Consider the following 20,991-nt stretch of genomic DNA (forward strand, 5'->3'; position numbering starts at 1 on the left):
AGTAGTGTAGAACCTACATTAATTTAATGTTTAATTTAATGCAGCTGGCAAAAGTGGAGCCAAGTTCAGATAGTTTATATATTGACCGGTAGTTTATACCCCGAAGCAGTAAAATGGAAATAGTCAAGTGAAGTAGGTCAAAACAGCGTTTAAGTGCATGGGTGTAATACAAACCCTTAGCTCTGTACTTCCACACTCCTTATTCCCCAAAGCACCATGGAATGGCGCTGTGGAGCCGCCATGCGTGCACTTTCTCCCTGCCTGACACTGTGGAGCCGGGGTGCCAGAGCCGGAGGCGGTGTGTGTCGCTCTTTATTGTTCCAGTAGAAAGCTCAATGCACGGCTTCTCACATTTGTTGCAATGGCTGCCACACCGAAACCACGTCCCACCTGAGAGAGACAGAGCGAGCGTGCGGATCGGCTGCGAGGAGAAAACTACCAAATTCCAAACTTAGCACACAACGCTGCGGCGTGGAATTTACGGTCTGCGTTGGAAATAAACGCTACCACTTAAGGAGAATCTGTGGATCTCGAAGAAAGAAAATAGGGGGTGAGTGAATTATGCCATCCGGATTATGAGCGAGGTTACACGTAGCCTTTCTGGTGTTACTTGTGTAATTAAACACACATTTAAAGATAAACAGGTTTGTTGCATTTACGCCCACAGTTTCAAGACTAAACACTTGAAGGCAACAGTGATTACAAGCATACACTCGCCTCCATAGCACTCAGCCTGTTCCTTTTCCTAATCCGCTGATCTTTAGGGGGTCCAGCAGATCTTCTCATGCTGTAAACCTAATGACTTGGGGGGGGGGGGGAGGGAACAGCCCTGCAAGTACTTCATACGTTTTACGTGTGTTGCAGCATCGTAACAAAACTTACAGTTTTCACATAGCAGTTTAGAACAGGTAATTACGCGTCTCCTCGGTGATTCCCTGCTGTTTTGTGTTGATAATACTTTTTCATTCACAAAACCCTACAATAACCCGAGCTGGTCATTGTGAAAAAGCGGCCCCTATGCACATTAATATTGATCAGTACACACACACACACACACACACACACACACACACACACACACACACACACACACACACACACACACACACACACAAACACAAACACCAGCCCAGTCACTTGAGTGTGAGCAGGTTGCTGTAGCCTACTGACATCTTAACTCTGGACTAAAGGATTACTCTGCTAACCTACATTCTGTGGCTTCCGCTGTGCCAGCTGGACTAATTCAGTGTGTTTTATATAGATGTATGTTTGTTCACTTTTCCATGTCAATGCTGCTGTTTACATGCATGTTTACAGCATTCTTCAATTAGGGGGGGGGGGAGCTGACAAGCAAACCCCACTTTCCTTTATTGATCTTTGGGGCAGACTCGTGCTCTTGCATGAGGTCTGTGCACACATGGTTAGTGGGGAAACAGCTTTGTCTTGCTTGTAGGTGCTTTACTGGTGGTCTCTTTAACACTTATGCACCTTTCTTTTGCAATAAATATCACACCCATGACTCTAGTAGACCTAGTGGCATTACTCTTTACTTTCCTGCACACACACACACACAATTCTCCTGAGGGCAGTAGAGCAGCTTAACGGCTGAACCTGTGGAAAGTGTCACCTTGATAAAACCAGTTCTCCATAACATCCATTGATCTGTAAAGGGCCATGGATGTTAAAACATCCCACGTTGTAACCTTGGGCCTACCTGTATTTGTCAAGTTGCTAGTTGACACTTCTTGGTGAGAAGTGGTTGTTTATGGTTTATTGAATGAGCTCTGACTGTTGTAAAAATGGCAACAAAAAACACAATCAGGTAACGGGTGCCCTCCAGTTCTTTTGTTCTTAGTATTGCATGTTAACAAAGGTCACTGCACAGCAGGGCATGGAGGGCCACACTACTAAATGCAGTTTCTGCTTCTCAAACAAGGCAATTCAAGACCTCACCTTGTGTTTTGTGAGATTAGAATAATCCCGTTTCATAGTTTGCCATTGATTAGACCAAACATTGAAAATGACACTGAGCCGGAGAAGTGGTTAAGATAATGGAAGGATGAATGGAAGATAATTGCCAGATTAACGGGTCTTCAAGTGAGGGTTGCCATCCTTAGGTGTCATCACCATACCACATGATCTGGGAATAGTAGTTATAGTTGCTTGAATTTTACCAGTTTTTTTCCACCATAAGGCTTTAAAAGGAAATTAAGTAATAGAGAATTATCTTTAGTGATTTTAAATAATAGTTTTTTGTTTGGGAATTTCTTTTTGGGAAAAATAGTAGGTCAGTTCATTAATGACCCCATATTAGATTTTTACAGCTTATTTCCACTTATTCTGTTTTATTTTATGTACAAAAAATCATACTAATATAATGATAAGAACCAGATTGGTTTGCTCCTTATGTTTTTTATTTTTTTATAAGTAGATGTACTTGTGTATACACACGTACACACACATACACACACACACATCCGATTCCCAGGACTTGGCTTCCCACTAACAAACTCTTGGGAAACTTTCAACCAACACCAGTTCACAGGCAGTTTAGGAGACAGAGGCCTGAGTCCCTCTGAGTTAAAGCCCCGCTGCTGGAAGCTCCCACAGTAGCTTCCTTTGTGCCTGTGCGACCAGCACGCTCTGTATTCCTCTCTTGCTCTGCTAACTCCATGTTTAATCCTCCCAGCCGCATTCTGAGGACATGATGAAACCTCTGCTTCTAAAGTTGATCCAAAATGAGGAAGATGACTGAATTTACTGAATTTACTGTTGGTTAGTTTGCTCAAGCTGTAAATCAACACAGTCAACAATTTTTGATTTTGTTTATGAGGGAAAAAAACACTGAATTCTAAATGTGACTGCGCTGTGTTTTGGAACCATTTGTGTTGTGAGTTAAAAAAATGTGCTACAAACCATCCCTACTGCCTACAGAATGTGATCTACTCATGTTTGTCAGGGCAATTGGCACCTTCCTATTAGTGAATGATTAGTTCGAGCTATAAAACTGGCATTGAGTTGACAAGTTAATTGCTTTGAAAGAAAAAACAAGTTTGTAACCCTAAGTGAGAGAGAGCTGGGGGTTTCAAAAACTAAAATGGCTGCACGTGAGCTGGCCAGTAATAAACAACGAATTATTGTGGATTATCACTAGTGCTTTGAGCTTTCATTTTAGTGCAATTGGGAAGTAGCACAAGAGAACAAATGAAAGTTCCCACAGGTGTAATGAGTAACTTGTATGTCAGGTCCCTTTTTGTCAGGTCACTTCCTTGGCCAGGTTCCAGTTTCAGCTTTCAGCTTTTGTGACGAAGGTGAGGAGAGGCACTCGTTTGTATGTGCAGATGGGAAGGTTAGTAAGCGATGATAGCCTTTTTTCTATGTCTTTGCATATGTGTTACATGGTTGCTGAGCACTCAGGTTGAAGTCTGCAGGCAAAACATTAGTTCACTCGGCACGTCAGAGTTAAAGGGCTTTATTTGGTGTGAGCAGTAGCAGTCGTGAATCGCATAATGTTTTTTATGCATGTAAATTGTGTTGCTTGATGTCTAATTCCTCATCCTCTTTCATGTGTTGGTCAGTTACAGAGCAGCAACCCTGGAGCTTGGAAGCATTCACAGGTTGTAGACTTTTTTTTAGACTTCTCCATTTGCTCTGTAAAATCTCCAACTATAGTGAGAACTGTCAGTTGCCTATATGTCCAAAATTATATCTTGAAGTTGGTTTCTTGCATGACCAACAATTGAAGATTTAAAAATATGCAATGAGAAAAGTTGCAAACCCTGGATAAGCTTTGTTGATTTTACTTAATAAAATGACTTAAAGGATTAAATGATTATCACTATAGCTACAGATTCAGTTTCCTTATTTGATGCACTCACTTTTACTTTTCAACTTGACTTGCACTTCCCTCTGCCCCCGAGGTAAATGATCCATAGAGGCTTCACTGTAGTGTCATTGCTCTTCTCATCTTGAGAAAAGTGACCTGCACAAATTGAATTTTGAGACAGTTTACGAAAGACTAAAAATTACATAGTTTGTTCTGCAGATGTGGGCAAAAGAAAACTATATTTCTCAGGCACATTTAGATCAGACTTTGCAATTGGACATCCCCATCAAGAGATAACATGCTGTATTTGGCCACCCCAGACCCAGTGTGGCAAATAACAGCACTTTAAGTCCAGAGATAATTTTGTTAGATTTTTATTTTGTCTGGTACACAATCACTACATTCAAACACACAAAAAGGGATACTGACGAAGACTGGAAATGTTGTTGATCTAAAGGTGTGTTTTTTTGACAGGGCAGTGCAGCAATGTAACCCGTAACCCTACATTACCCCCTGAATTTCTTCTAAAACATTCCTCAGCCCTGATGTCACCAACTGTCTGGGAGGATATTTATTGTCTGAGGTTGAGGTTTATCAAGTGTGGGATGTAGGGGGGGGCGCTGAAAACTTTTTGTGTATGAAACATTAGAGCGGGGTAAGTGCCTTTGTGTGATCTCAGACCGTATCTCATCTGCCCTACTTATGAAGCTTTAGATCAAGTCTGAACTGGTTCTCAGTAGAGCTCTGTGCCTGGTTTGTATAGGAAGTGCAGTAAATCCCACCTGCATGCGCTGTATTTGGAATATGTTTGTGCATGTGAGTGTCTAGCAAGGTGTGCATCTGTCTGTGCCTGAATTTAAGCTGTGATGCAGAATGGGGTTTCCCTAGTCTGTGGTTTCTATACTGACTTCCTCAAAAGATCAACAGCTTGTCCCTTCAGGAGTCACGCCACATCAATGCGTTCTGCAGTTTTGACGCTGGATGCCCTGTCTGCCACGACCCTCACATTTTTTATCCAGGCTCGGGAACAGCGCCAAGGTGGCCCTTGGTGGCTGGGTGGGGCCACTCCTGACGGGGTGGGATTCAAACCCACGGCCTTCTACATCCCAGCTCAGTTCTCTAGCACTGAGTCACCAGGCTCCCTTCATCCTAACCAGGGATTTTTACATCCTAAACAGTAAAAATCCCTAAAAGCTCACTGACGGAATATCTTGTGGTTTTTATATTGTGCAAATGATAAATGTGGCAAGATTTGTTTTTATGGATGTCTCAAACTAATTAAGCACAAAGTTTACCTCATAGAGAAAAACAGTCTAGATAAAGCAACTGAATCCTAACAAAGGAATATGTTGCCGATATACACTTGCCAACATACATGATATGATGTAACTTTTTTTTATTTAGGATAAGGGCCCATGTAGGCACTTGAATATGTGATCAAATGCCTTGCAACTTCAAATTGCCTGCTATGTATTTACGTAGCCAAAAATAAAAAATACTCCAAATCATAGATTGAAGAGATTGTGGTTTTGCTGGTTTGAAGCACATAAGAAGACAAACTGCAAACATATATTTTAAGAAAAACCTGAACTGTTGCTCTTTCCTCTCTCATTTCTCTTAGACGTGAACAGAGTTCCTTGCGCTTAAGAATCCTGTACTGTAGTGTCTATCACTATGGTGGAACCTGCTGAAAGGGGGTCTACGGCCGGACAGAGGCTGGGCGCCCCTGAAAGTTTTGGGGTGTCCACCCTGGAGCCGGGCCTGCGTGCTCCTGCTCAGCCTCCCAGCAGACAGGTCTCCATAAGGGTGCAGATGCTTGACGACACACAAGAAGTCTTCCAGATATCAGTGAGTAATAGATGTGAATGGGTTTTTGGTTCTGCTGCATGGATGGTTACAGACAGACTGTAATTAAGGGATTTCGTTGACGAGCGATTTAATGTGAGTGTGCTGGAATGCATTTGAGTTGTGAACTTGGAGCTGATGAGCCTCGTCACATCTGTTCATGGTAAATGTCATGCAGACAAATTAATTGGGTTTGCTCTCAATCAACACATCAGTAGTTGTTGTGTTTCAGTGTAAAATGAGCTTTTGATCATTTCAAATCAGGTAGTTTGCAGTAAGTAACAAGTACAGTGAGAGCAGTAATTTCATCTGCTGTGTTTCTCTGTCCACTGTCTGTCCCATGTCTTAAGAACTTCTACCACATTTTCACAATAATGACTGATGAATATATTGAAAAAGTTGTTATAAAATCCAAGAGATATGCCTTTTTAGAAGGGATATTAATGTACTTTCCTCTTACTCCTTATGCAATGTGTCAGCTGTTTGTAGTTTGAAGAGCAGTACTGAATATGTTCCATTGGCCTTGAGTCTCAATCTCATATCTTCACTTCCTAGAGATACACAGGAAGTGGGATAGAAGCCACTTTCCTGTCTTAGCACGCAACACCTACACACCCCTGATCCTTGCTCACTGAAAGAAACAAACACTGGAGGCCATACACTGTTTCTGTCGTTGTCTATTTTCATGTTTTTGCTACTTGTCCTTCACAGCCATTCTCATCATTACCCTCATTTTTCCATTCTTTTATGATTCCCGGCAAATTTATGTATCTGTTTGCGTGTAAGCGAGTTTGAGGCGTGTTGTTGCCTACTGCAGCTCCCTGACCTCCTAATGCTGTTTAGAGAAATTGATCCTCTGAGAGGCTGCACTGGAAGCAGCTTTTAATGACATCTGTGCTGTGGTGCTTCGGCACGTAATCTCTGGGTAGTCGCAGATTTCATTTCTGAATTAATGTGTATTGGAAGCTGACAGAGAGTTTCGTGGTTCTGCCTTTAGAAAACCAGCCACTCTGTTATCAGTTTAGAAATTTGGGGAATTTCTGCGATGATGATGATGATGATGATAATTAAGAAGGAATGTGGAAAGAGTCACTATCACTGCCAAGAATGTACGTGCTTGTTTGTGGCTGTAAGGACAGGTCTTTTCTGCAAAAGAAATGCCGGCTGCATGCGTGTTATAGCATTTTTTTAAATCCTAAACTGATGTAAGAACACAGAGCTGGCAGTTCGCTACAAAGCAACGGCAGGAAGTCCTCCTAATGACAAGGATCTCCTCCCCCTTTCTTTTTCTGTTGTTAATCTCCCGCCCACATGGATGAAATGGCCTATCTCTGCGAGACATCACTTCTCAGACCACAGGAGAGTAAAAAGCGTCAGCTGACAAGAGTAACCCGAAAATACTTCAATGCTGCACACATTGCAACATGTTTCGGTTGAGACAGGGGTTTTGATGCAGGGTCCAGATGTACATCAGCAGAAGACTGGACTGGGAGTAGAACATAAAGGCAGTTAGATAGAAAATAGAGTAGAAGAGGGAGGATGAAAGCTTTGAAAATGAACAAGCTAAATTAATGACAGATTCAGTGAAATAAAAGAGGCATTGTCTTTTGTACTTGACTTACCTAATCTGTCTTTTTCCGGCAAAAATGGCCTCCAGTGTGTTTGTGTAGTAGGTGTAGTCTAACCTGTGAATGAGGAGTTAAGCCTGCAGCTTACACACTAATGCAGGCACCCTACCGGGCATTTCCTCACTGCGGGAGGTAAAGTAGAAGACTCGTTCGTTAACCGAGCCTGTTATCTTACAACCTCAGCTGGGGTGCTGCAAAACAGGAGCAATACATTTAACAGATCCAAAACATACAATTTCTAATTAGCTTTAACATTAGCAGCCACATATTTTTGGCCCATTTTTGCTACTGTTGTGATGCTGTTGTGACACAAAAGACTTCCCACAACAGCAAAACCATTTTATACTTTGGAATTTCTGAAGCCTTTTATTGTGAAGCACATGCAGGTAGTGATTAGAATTAGCAGCAACTTCATGCATCCATGTTAGTTTATTGCAGAAATTGAGGGTAGTGAACAGAAATTATTTAATTATGTTTAGTCACATCTCACTGACACCCAGTCTAGTTTTTAAATCAACATGAGACTGATACTAAATCATTGGATTGTATCCATGCATCTGATAAGGGCAGTTGGCAGTTAATGGTGGGTTTGACCAGGAAGTACAGGCTCATAATTCAAATTTCTTTCCACATTTACATTCAGCTCCATAAAGTACGTTGAATAGACAGTATGGCCAATAAATTTATTTTTAATCATGTTTTATGTTACACATTAATCTTCTCATGCAACATGCATCTTCAATGAAGTGACATTGCTGGGTTCCATGTAATGCATGTTTAGAGCTCAGGTGTTTGTTCTCAAAATCCTCAAGATATTATCTGGTGTTTATAAAATTAGCCTTATCCTCAGACTTTCACCACCATCAACAGTCTCTATTAGCCAGATTCCAACGAGGAATAATGTGGAGTCCCTTAGATCAAAAGGAGATACATTGTTTTAGCTGGACTCTCCTGATTTTAGATGCACATAAAACACCATTTAAGTCAAATGCAGCTCTTCTTGTTTATTGATGGTTATTAATTTTTTACATTAAATATTGTCATGTTCTTTTATCTGCCTGAACTTGATCGAATGTACATTATGTGAGTACACACTGTGACAAGACACTGTACACACTCCTTTAGAGAGCACTATGGCGGTACATACACAATCACTTGGCGGCTACATTATTGATGTGGTTGGGAAGCAGCAGGAGTGTCAGCACAGAACATCATTGCTCACTCCCACCTGGTGAATAATTGAAGGTAGAGAGGATGTGCTGTGGGGTGGGGGTGTGCATTTGCTTGCTTTGTAAATATTGGGAGATGTTAGTCTTTCTTGATTTGAGTTGGTTTCACCGGATCACATGTAATGTAGTTTAAGTGATTCGCATGGCCTGTTAGTAGTCTGGCGCAAAAAGCCAAATCTTTAAATGTATTTGATTCTCAGATAAACACAGTGTAAACATTTTGACTTGAGTCATTAGGTAAGAGTTCACTTCATTAAAACTTTATCTTGTTTAAGCTGCAGTGTTTGCTTTTGTGTCAGAGGGAAATGCTGTTTTCAAGTAAATGCATCCTGTATCAGGTTGCCTCAGTTGATCTTGAGGTCACAACATCTGCAATTGAAAGGAATTTTCCAATCCAAAAGAAACCCGTTTTGGTTTGTGTTGGAACTAATAAAACTCAGTAAAGTGCAGTCACTTGTTCCTTTTCTCTCTTATACCTGTTACTAAATTTAAATAATAATATTTGCAGCTTTCAGGCAATGACCTCATTGAAGACTTTCCTAACTGAGTGGAAAAACATGGCTTTCTCATGTTTCCTTACATGGTTAATTTAGTGTTAGAACAGACTGGATTTAACATTCTGACCAAAATAACCTAACAGGAAAACACAGACAACGTATCCTATTAATTCTGGAAACACCGCAGACAACATCCATTCTAGTGTTGTTTATATTTAGCCACGATTTGCACATCTGTTCTACCATGAAGGTGAAGTCCTGCTGATTTCCCCGAAGAGCAGTTTTGCTCAGCTAAGTCCGCCCCCCATTGATGCCCCCTCATCTGATTGGTTTACATGTTGCACGTATAATTTCACTCTTGCATCCTATTCTGCCTAGTCTGTCTCAGTCTTCTGTCTCAATGTTCATATATATATGTAGGGGAGACAACTTTGCCTTTTTATTTTGTTTCCTTCACTCTGTTGTTTTGATTAATATTTGTCTTGTGCTGTCGTGTCTAGCGTGCTTATTTAAGCTTAATCCCTGCAAGACAATTTGATATAACAACATTGCAATCTTTCTCCTTTGACATCAGAGGCTTGAAAAACACACCGCCTGACTGCTAGAGGAAGTAGACCAGGGTGTGTGTGTTTGCGCGTGCTTGGATGCATGTGTTCACGTGTGACTTGGATCAGTACAGTGGTTTGTGAGGGTGATAGGATTGTGGCTTTATGCTCTGCATGTCTCCTGTCCTTTTTGTGGTGGTTCTTTTTCTTTTGTTTAAAAGTGAGCTGGGGAAAGATGCAGGACTACCAAGAGGGGAGGGCTGTGAGGATTAGGATGATAGAACTGCCTTGTAGACATAATTTGATGGACTTGCAGTCCCCCAAGGCCTATGATGAATGAACCCCTTCTCCATTGTGTACAAAGACTCCTTAGCTCCAGAGCATTTGACATTTAAAATAATACTTTGTGAGTAAATAATTCCAATAGAAATATCAAATTTGAAAGACAAAGGGGCCACTGAAAAACTGTCTGAACACAAAATGTATTTTATTTCTTCAAAATCACCCTCACATTTTGCTTTCTTTTGGTTCGGATGCAGTCGAGTCCAGAGTCTTTGCATCAAGGGCAGATTGTCTGATTGTTGTGCTTCCACCACTGAGACCTCAACTATTTGGCTTCAACAAAAGCAGGAGAAATACATTTTAATGCACCCTTTTTATTTGTGAATTAGTATACATAGAACCACACAATTTGTTTTTTAGACTAAGTCACAAAGATTTCTTGCATTTCTTTTTATAAAAGTCAGCAAGAATCCTCAAATTAAATTTGGAGAAATGTGGCTCTGTTGAAGTATTTTACCCTGGAGCATGTTAAAACTCAGCCAGAATTCAGATATTTCCCTTTGTTGTAGTCCCCTTTTTCAATAGTTTTTTACACTACAGAGAAAAGAAAAGCAAAACAATTAAAAAAAATTAACAAGCCTATACAAAATGTGCCAAATCACAATAGTGTTTCTCTATGTCTTCTAAAGTTCGCAGCAGTACTCGCAGTTAAGTTGCAGTGGTTTTGATAGTTGGACAAAGCCAAGGTGATGTGTAAAGACAGTGAAATATAGTTATTGCAGGGTGAGGCTGTAACGCTGATTTTGTGGTCCTTCTCTTCTCTTCCCGTCTGTCCTCTTCTCATCTCAGAGCACTTACACAACTTACAGTAGCTTTAGCGAGCCTCATTCATTCATCATCGTCCTCATAGACCCGGTCTGTGTCTGTGAAAACTCCCTAGTTTCTGCTAATTCCAGTGCCGTAACATACAAAACATATAATGATTCTATTTATTTGGGTGCCCTAGAACCATATTAAACCATGTTTTATAAACATCTGGGTTTGTACGTCTTTATAAACATCTATGCTTTTAGTGCATGTATACTTCCTACAGTCTGTCATGCGGTGCCACAAATGCTTAGAACCAGTTAATTACACTCCTATTAAAATAAATAATTGATTATATCTGCAATTACAATGTCTTTCCCCTTGTAACTCTTCCATAAATTGGACTAAATAATGTATTGTTTTGTAAATTATTTAAATACATTGGTAATGTAGCATCCTTCTTAGTTTAACTCCAAGTCACATCACAGACCTAAACAGTTCTACAGGACTCCATATGAAAACAGTGTACATGATGTACATGATGTTTTTTAGCAGTAGATAAAAGTTGTTATGTAATAGAGAAGGTTGTATTTTGTATTCTGTGTCAAACATACTGTGTATATAAAAATGTTTAGTGTCCCAACCCCAGGATTGAGAACTGTGGATGCGGCGTGCTTACCCACAGAGCCTCGCACAGAAGAACTGTTGTAAATTATGTAATGGTTGGCATTCACTGTCTCATTCCTGTGGTCAGAGACCTCAGAGAGGGATTTCTGACTGTAGATTGACTTTCCTCTAATTTCCTTCTTCGTATTCTTCCTTACACGGCTGGCCCTAAAGTTTGACCAAAAATAAAAATCACTTTGAATGCAGTGATAATGTTGCAGTTTAAGTCAATACTTTCATCCATCTATTCCGATGCATCAGTTAGATAATATGTTACTGAACAGACAATAGGTGTAGTATTACTGTAGCGTTTCAATAGCTGAGTACATTTTATTGATTTGCTTTTAACGTAGGTGTGTGCACATGGAGCCACGTGAAAGCACTAAGACGTGCTGAGGTCAAAGACGCGGTCACAGACAGAAATGCCTTTGAGCAAGGAAGGAAGGAATTAGGGAACAAGACAGAGAGATTATTACTTTGTGAGCAGTAGACTCTTGCTGATGGAGAGACAATTACTGAGAGATTGTTTTTAGAGAGGGGCGAAGAATAGGGTTGGAAAGAAATGAAGAGGGCCCCACTGAGGGTTGAGAACAAGACATGGTGTTGAACTCACTGTGACAGAGAAAAAGAGAGTGCAGCACCAAGAGGGAGGAAAAAGAGCCACACAGACACAGTAAATGAGGAAACAAGGTCCACTCCGCTCTCGCTGCAGATTTAGTTTTTCTTTTGGTAATTGCACTGAACGAAATGTTCAATAAGGAAGACTTGTCCAGCCGACAGTGGGGGAGCTGGGCCACATTAACATAATCACTGTGCAACCGCTTCACTGTGCTGCACAACTCCACCATACCAATTTAGCAATTTTTGTGGATTACAACTATTGGTTTGGAGCAGCTTGCAGTCCCTGTCGAGGTGGGCTTGTGGTGAAACTCTCCCTGCTGTTTCTCTTGTCATTCCTCTCCTACGAGTGGGATATTAATTATTTCCTGTATTTAAGAGGATTTGTGGTGCTTTGATGCTTAACATGGTATAAAAATGTCTCTCCCTTCTTGTCATCACAGCCACTATTACAAATTGGCAAATTATTACTGTTGTTTTAAATTACAGCAGAAAATTAACATTGACTGCTAGACAATTGCTGCTAGGTTTATCATTGCTACCAGACACCCTGGATAGGAGCCAACACTCATTCAGAGATCCTGTTGTGTTTGAAAAATGAATCTAGTTCAGGTGGCCTGGAGGGCGGAAACAGAAGCTGTACTGCATAGATTTAATGATACATGTTGCTGTTGGACTCGGTAGACGGCTTCAGGCAACAGCGCTGTTTTTCCTAATCATATAATTTCTGTTCCATAATGAGGATCGACTGTTCCACAGTGCAAATGCAACTTAATTGGATGGAGTGAACAATGATGGACAAATGAGGGATGCATGATAGCATTGGTAAAACAGGTTCTTTAGTGCTTTGCACAAAATGTCATTCAAAATATAAGTCTTTCTTTTGCCGTACCTCACCCAGTCCAAGGTAGACAGGTCTATAAGAGAAAAGTTATTACGTTATGTGGCCCCTCATTCCAGCTGCCACTACTGCCGTAAATCTTCATGTGATGGGGGAGGAGAATAGTTTGCCCGTGTCAGGGTTTTTCCTCTGCACAGGTGATAACGTCACTGCTACGGTAGGTTGCCTTTAGGGGTAAAGGAGAGCTAGAATTCTCCCCAGCAGTAGGCCACCTACTTGGGACTTAAACCAGACTAGAAGAAGCAAAACAGTATTTCACAGGTATTTCAGATTTGGTGTGCATGTTCAGCTGCAGTTTGCAAGGCTAAACTCAGATGTTATACACTCAACATAGTATTTAGAGCCGAAGTGCAGATTTGACATGAGAGTCGATTGTCCATAGTATGAAAACCAGTGAATTGTTGGATTAGAAAAGAATTGCACAGTTGAGTATGCTAGGAATTTAGCCCAAAGCTTAAAGTGTCCGCTCCAATATACTAAATTAGATTTCTCCCCCTTGCTAAGTGTTAACCAGAGCTCCTAATGAAACCTTTAGAGCTGCTTCACTCGATCTCTGCCGCAAGTCTGGACCAGGCCCTGTAACTTTACTCCTAAGCCTTTCAACGTGTGTGTGCGTGTGTGCATGCTGTACTGGGATCTCTTTCAATAGGTGAAGTGTTTCCCAATCACTTTCCCAATCTTCACTCCCCTCCTCAACTCTATTTGGATGTTTTCTTGAACCCTCAGTGGAATTTAGTGGCGTCTTCCCTGCTGTGTCCTCAGGTCTCCAGCAGTTTGTTTCTCTGAGAAACTAGCAAAGGAATGTAGGCTGAAATGTAATGTTTGGGATTAGGGTTGTTTTTGGTTTTCACCTTTCTCTGCCTTCCCTTTTCTTATCGTCTGTCAGACTTTCATGCCCCCCTCTTTTTGTCAAAACCTTTCATTACGCGTACTCTTATTATTCTTGTTATCGTAATGCCATCTCATCGTTATTCAGCTGTTCCTTTGCATCTCCATATGTAATTTTTAGTATTGTACCCTTTATGAATCACTGTTGTTGGGCTTTGGTGGTGTTTGGTGAATTTGATTTGAAGTCTTTTTGTCACTTTTCAAATAATGTAGTAGTGTATTTGATGCTTTATATCTTGTCAATTCTTATCATTGCAATTTTTGCAAGCATTTCATTGAAGTTCAGTGCATGCAGAGATTGTAGGGAGACCATTTTCATCTATAAATTGGTGTTTATGTTATGATTTATGGCTATCCAGTTTTACACAAGAAAGATTTGTAGCTGTGGCATAAATTTAACACTATTCCCTATTTGTAAATCATCTGTTTATCATCTTAACCACACACACGTGTTCACCACAGGCCTATAGTTGAAATATTCCATTGTTTCCACAAACCCTTTTTCTCGTAAGTCATTCATTTTAGCAACACGTGCAGAGACGTGTACACACAAGCAAAAACAAATGCCAAACTTAATGCGTAGTTCTTCACTATGTGATTAAATAGGGTCATGAACTTAAAGCTAATACAGTGTATATATATCTACACCATAGATGCTTTTATGTTCTCCATTTTCCATTTTTTTTTGTGTCACATCTTTAATGAACAGTCAAACCCTGCATTTGATTATGTTTAGGAAAACTGCCACCATTAAAAGTATACTTACTTAATTAGTAGCAGTTTTTATTTTGATCTGTAGCATGGATCTACAGACAATCATCACTAGATCACTTTGGTGATAAAGAAAATCTAAAAATGAGACAATTCTCAGGTTCTGCAGTCATTAAAAACATTTTGATAGGTGTTGAATCTTTAAACATTGTGATTTTCTTGAAAGTGACACTGAACTTAAAAAAAGTCATGTTTGCATGTTCAGATGTGACTGAAGTGTGATGCTGGCATATTCTTTATCTCTAAGGGAGATAGATGTTTAAAAAAACTCAGATTTAGTGTCCATTGGTATGAACTTATAGATAATTATGCAACACATAATATGTTTCCAGAATTGATAATAATAGATCTTTGATATATTGGCAGCCTGTATCTGTGCCACACATACTAAACGTGTACTCATGGCACAGTAAAACACTTGTCCACCATTTGGTTGACAGCTTCCATTCGATCATTCTCAATGGTGAAAACGAAGCAGTCATCTAGTGAAAAGTACAAATCTCATTGTTCCTCAAGTTGTAGTACAAAGTGTACCCTCAACCACCCTACACAACACACTAATTGCTTTTTTTTTAATGGCACAACATTGTGAATGTAATCCCATCTGTTCTTCCATGTAATTGTCTGCCTCGATTGTGCTATGAGCCGTAAAATGCATACACGCACACACGTACTGCACCGAGACACACCATTGTCCTCATATCAGCCTGAAGGCATTTTCTTCATCTCCCATCAAGGGTCTCACCAATTTGATTTCCCACAGTGCCTTAGCGTCACTGCTGGCAGGTATTTTGCCAACACACTGTTTATCCAACAGTCCAGTTAGACATATGTGTGTTTCTCTGTGTGTTTGTGCATGGACCCTCTGTCTTTTCCTTTCTGCCACTGTGGAATAACTGACTTTGACGCCTTGCCAGTGGGCTAATCTGTTTAATGATAATCTGAACAAGAGGACGTAATTGGTGGACAACTGAGTGTCCTTCTGTCCACTGGTACTATGTATTGTATTTATTTTTCATTGAGAGAAAGTTGTACTTAATCTTTTTTTTTTTTTTAGCCATGGTGCTATAGAATGCTGCATGAGCACTACCTTATAGCAAATAGGGTTTGTTTATGTTTGAATACAATTGCATGAATTGAAATAGTCTTAACAACCTGTTCCTTTAAATCCATATTGGTTATGTTTTATTTAGATGAGTATGCTCACTTCTCTTTTACAACCCCAATTCCTAAAAATGTGGAAAGATGTGATAATGTAAATAAAAACAGATTGCATTGATTTGCAAGTCTTTTATTCACAATAGAACACAAACAACATATCAGATGTTAAAAGATAATTTACCATTTCATGGAAAATATTAGCTCAGTTTGAATTTGATGGCAGCATCTAATATGATGTTTATGTTCTATTGTGAATAAAATATATGTTGATTTACAAATCATTGCATTCTGTTTGTATTTAAATTTTACACATCATCTCAACTTTTTTTGGAATTGGGTGTTTGCACAGTCTGCACAAAAATATGTTGATACCTTTTTACTGCAATTAAGCTAGTAAACATGAGATCCTAAATAGGTTAAGACCTTTCTTTTCTGAGAATTTACCTTTTGGATTATAGCACATCATGTACAGCGTATGCTTGTCCTGGACTTATTTCAAGCAGGCGACACACATCCCTAACAGTTGCTGGGTTAATCAGTGTACAGTACACAGTTTTTTGTTTTGTTTTTTTACTTAAGAAATGTGAAATAGGTTTAGGCAGCATGAAAGAATGCAGAACCATCACTTCTAAAGCTGAATAACTAACAGTATGACAAAACTACAGTAGATCAGATTTCCTAGACTGCTTCATGGTTTTTCAGAAAATAGCTTGTGTGCTTTGGTTATTAAACATGGCAGAGAGTCATTATTTCGAGCCTTGGGACAATTAGAACAATCCTACTCCATCTAATTTCTAATCTACCTAATTGCTGGTGTGGGAATTGGCCAAAAGACATTAAGAATTTAAAAGAAACAACTTCAGATTCGTTGGTGTTATTGTGTTTTCTGTGGCTGTGCTGCTCTGCACATTGTTGCATCTTCTCTGTCGAATTTTGGCGCATTGACCTGCAGTTTAGCAGCTGGACACTTTTAAGATATTAGATAGTTCAATGATAAGATTGACCATGTTTGAATTAATGTAGGTAAATACACTCCCAGCCAGACAGTTTATTTAAGATTAATGCTCTACGGACACAAATTTAATACAGCTTTCATTTATATTTTTTTATCTATCCCTGCCCTCTCCTTGTCCCTTTGTCACATAGCTGGTGATTTAACAGGTTTCCACTGTATAAATGATGAAAATATATATAACTTTCCCCTCTTAAAAGGTCAATTTTGGGCTCATTACTGCAAAAGTGTCATTTAGAAAACCTCTAAGTAGGGAACAGTTTTAGAATAAAACCTCAAAGCAGTAACAGTGCACTCTAGTCCTATTTTCTTGAAAAAGAACTGATGGAAATCCATGCTGGAATTTATAGCAGAGCAAGGGGGGAAGAAACTGAACAGCTTGGAGGGTTTTTTGTTTTTTCTGCAGTCTTTCCCCCATGGAGAGTTCTTATCATCATTCTCACCCATCTGGTTTCTATCCCTGACGTAAGTCAAGCTGCAGGAGAAGTACCTTTCAAACATCCCATTACTTCATGCCAGTTTGCCTCAGGGCTGATTTTTGTATCATGCAGTAAGAACAGTAAGAAATCCTGATTTTAATTTCCGGAAATGCCTAATATAATAATATAAATGCCTAATAAACGTGGCAATTTGTTTCGGTTTTGCATTGTGCCAAACCTGACCCAAGAGGTGAGAAAATTTAATAAAATGCCTAAATGTAACCTATTAAAACCTCAGGTATGAAAGCTATAAATGTCATGTCGGTTAATTTTTTTGGGATTTCATAGGCCATTTGCGTCAGTGATGCTGTGGGTTTCTCTCTAAGCGCTCAGCATGCCATGACAGATGGTGATAATATTTTACTTGGCCATGGGTTGCTGGTCAAGCCCAGATCTGTAGGAAGGGAGAGCAAAGGGAAATATTGGAAGATAAACAAAATAATTAATGGGTAAAATGTGTTTTTTTTTTTTAATATGGTAAATAGAAAACTGGCATGAGTTTTTAGAGCAGCATGAGTTACAGATGGTAGTCAATGGTTCATGACCTCATCCTTGTCCAGGGACGGTCAGTAGGTACAGTAGAAGCCATTGTTTGGACTCCCTACGGTCCCACAGACTGTTGTATTGACTGATTTAGTTACTTTCCAGGGACAAGATGGAGCTTTCATACTATTATTAATAAGTTCTCATCAACTGTTCATTCCTAGCATAAAAGGAGCTTTGGTTCCAGAGAAACAGCAACTGTAAAGAGTAAACGTGAAATATGTTTAGGTTTTCTTTGCTCTTGGGCCTCTAGAGTCAAAAGGGGACTGTAGGAAACAGTGGATAGTAGGAAAAAAGAGAGCAGTTACTTTGATATACTGCATCGCAGTTTGGCCAGGCCCCGATCGTGTAGCTTAAGAGAGGTCTTGGATTAAAAGGAGCAAGGGAGCAGTGTGCTGAAGTGTTAGGATTTGTGTGTGTGTGTGTGTGTGTGTGTGTGTGTGTGTGTGTGTGTGTGTGTTGACTGATGGCTTTGCTGCGCAACTGTGAGGGTGGGTTTGGCAGAAAGACAGTATAATGAGTAGACAGCCACGCTGACAGCATACTGGCAAGTGTCTCTGATACACTACGAGCGTCAAGGGATAGAGTGAGTCAAGCGGAAATCCAAACAATAAGAAAGCAAGATGGATAAAAACAAGACCACTTTTTTAGGTACATGTCATTGGAGTGGTTTAGACCAAATCGATAGTAAATGTACCAAAGTTCTTCTTGCTGATAGAGGCTACTCCAGCCTTGTTTATTGTCAATAGCATAAAGCAAAAGCATTTAATGCTTAGGATCCACTGCAGCCACCCTGCCACCTGGCCACAATGGATATTTTTATTCTGTCAGTTTTTAGTTGTGACACATAATGCGCTAAATGTGTATTTTGGTGCAAGGATCATCCCTACAAATGTGTTGAGTTTTCCTTATTAGCCAGTGTCACAAATAGGAAAACTGGATTTTTAAAGTGTTGCAAAGACACACTAAAAAACATGTTGCACAAACAGAATTGCTGATTTATGTTCAATTTGCCATGTTGTTGTGAGGCCCTAAAGGACAGCTGTGTGTGGAACAGGACCCTGCATTAGACGATGTGACCTTGGCAAGTTTTTAGAGCAATAAAGTTGAACATGGGGACTTTATTATTTCGAGCTCTTTATTGTGTGTCTGCATGCATGTACTATCAAGCCCGTGAATTTCAATGAGTTTGACTGTATCCACATGCAGCAGACAAAACACTTAATAGATTTTGGATTGTAAAGCATTGTTCCACATCTGCTAGATAAGAAAAAAATCCTGCGCCAGCATATTGCTCTCTGCACGCGTGCGTGTGTCTTTGGCTCACTAAGAAAGGCTCATTGATGGAAGTTGCTGAATGAAGTGATTGTGATTTGAGCTGAAAGGAGCTCAGTCTTGGCTCCACAGGGCCTGGTCTGCTCTGTTCAGCTGAAAGATTTCAGCACACATATACACCAAGTATTTTTAGACCACAGGCATATTAAGCTATTGAACGTGAGCCCGAGATCCATTATCGCAAACATCCTTACTTTCCCCAATCCATTTCCGGACTAGGATTCAGAACTCATGAACATCTTTATTGTCCCCAAAGGGCAAATATTTGCACAGCATCATAGAATCACCAACAAAAACAATACAAGACAACATCCAACAGAAAGTACTAAGAGAAATTTGAATTTGCATTACAGTGTCACTATCATATTTTTTGTAAATTCGCCATAGTGATAGCTGTCGGTTCTGGCTCACGACTGTCTAATGGCAGAGCCAGAAGCCAAGACATGGAAATCTGAACGCAGAGTATGGGAGCTGTCAGAAAGGATGGACTGTACTTTATTTAGTAGCTGCTTTTTAAGGAGGTCAAACAGTGCCCCCTCAAACAGGAACCCTTTCAATAAAAGGTCTGTACAACAATGTCATCAAAATTCCATTAACCTGAATGTTTGTTCCATGCACAAATGACGGTACTTAAAGGACCAGCATTTCTACAGTCTGGCCATTTATTTCAGTACTGACAGAATCTGGTACATTACACCTAAAATCAATAAACACATCATTGAAGAAGAATCTACACCACCATTTTGAAAAGTCATCCACCAGAGGATTATGAAACCTTTCATATTGTTCAGCACTTATTAATTTGTTGGTGTACAAAATGTGTTATTGAGGAGAGAGACCTTCGGCCCATAACTTCATAACTTAGAGTTTTGCTTCGCATACATCCCTTATTTTGTCTCTCATTTCCTTTCCTCTCAGTGAAACTATCAAGTGGAAGTAAAACACTGCTAATTTAAAGTGAAACCACTGTCCATTTGATAAGCAGTTATGTTCATATGTATGGTCTCTGAGATAATCGGGCTTATAAAGTATCTTTTTCTGTACTTCATTTTTACACAGTTTGAATCATCTTTCAACACCTTCTCGAAAAAGAATCCACGACTGTCAGGTTTCCTCCTTTCCCAGCACTTTCAACTCTCACCTTTCCATTGAGACCTCTGAAACAAATTTAGGCCTGTACTTTGTCTTGTGATTGCCAGTTTCCATTTTCAAGTGTAAAGAAATGACTCGAAAAATGTCTGATTGAAGCTGTTTAAACTTTTCACACATTCGTAAGAAGATACAGCAACCTGCACGATGACATGATTTGTTTGTGAAGCCTGTTATATTATTAGTGGTATTTAAAGATTTCCCCACTATTCCCATTGTGACATTCCCCTCAGCATTCCAGTGTCTTGCATTACCCCCCAATGCATGCGTGCAGGCTTACTGTAGTTATTGGACAAGGGTTTGCTGTAATTGAAGGAAATTGCTGTTGACTAAAAGACTTGGAATTTAGCCCCGGCCTCTTCTTTTTTGTAACATGCAGTGGACATGTCTTAAATGATTAAGCTTGAGTATTAAGAGTGCACATTATTTATTTTGTTATTATGTGTAGCCCATCATTTTTTTTTTCTTAAACCTACTCCTGACTTTCTACCCAATTTGTCTCTTATTTCTGGGAAAATAACATTTGACGCAAAAAGACAGGAAGCAGCTAATATGAACTAGAAATTAAATGAATGAGCCTTTCACTTTTAGACATAAGGTAACTGTCTCATATCATGCTCCACTACTTTGCTGTTCTGTCTCTCTCAGCATGTGCTGTGTGTTTTTGTGTCACATGAAACATTAAACCCCCGTCATCTGCTCCAAAAACCAACAGTCTCTCGCAAAGCAGAAAACCAGACTTTGTATTGTTGAATTCTGTCAAACCAGTTTTCGTGCATATGTTTGTTAATTTAAAGCAGAAAACAGTA

At 39.7% G+C, this 20,991-nt stretch overlaps 1 protein-coding gene across 3 annotated transcripts in view; it reads left to right on the forward strand.

Moving 5' to 3' along the window:
- The first annotated feature begins 248 nt into the window (after positions 1-248).
- LOC137125794 (FERM, ARHGEF and pleckstrin domain-containing protein 1-like) overlaps positions 249-20,991 on the forward strand; it is a 48,942-nt gene continuing 28,199 nt past the window's right edge. The window contains exons 1-2 of one of the 3 annotated variants that reach the window (XR_010914207.1): positions 249-550; positions 5,448-5,674. Coding sequence is in view for 2 of the 3 variants with exons in the window: in XM_067501810.1 (XP_067357911.1) it covers positions 5,501-5,674 (174 nt within the window). In the remaining variant the exon portion in view is untranslated. The remainder of the gene's footprint in view (positions 551-5,447; positions 5,675-20,991) is intronic. The other 2 variants (XM_067501810.1, XM_067501809.1) reach the window with 2 other exon arrangements.

The sequence above is a fragment of the Channa argus genome, chromosome 4 (genome assembly GCF_033026475.1).
Source record: "Channa argus isolate prfri chromosome 4, Channa argus male v1.0, whole genome shotgun sequence".
Taxonomy (NCBI): domain Eukaryota; kingdom Metazoa; phylum Chordata; class Actinopteri; order Anabantiformes; family Channidae; genus Channa; species Channa argus.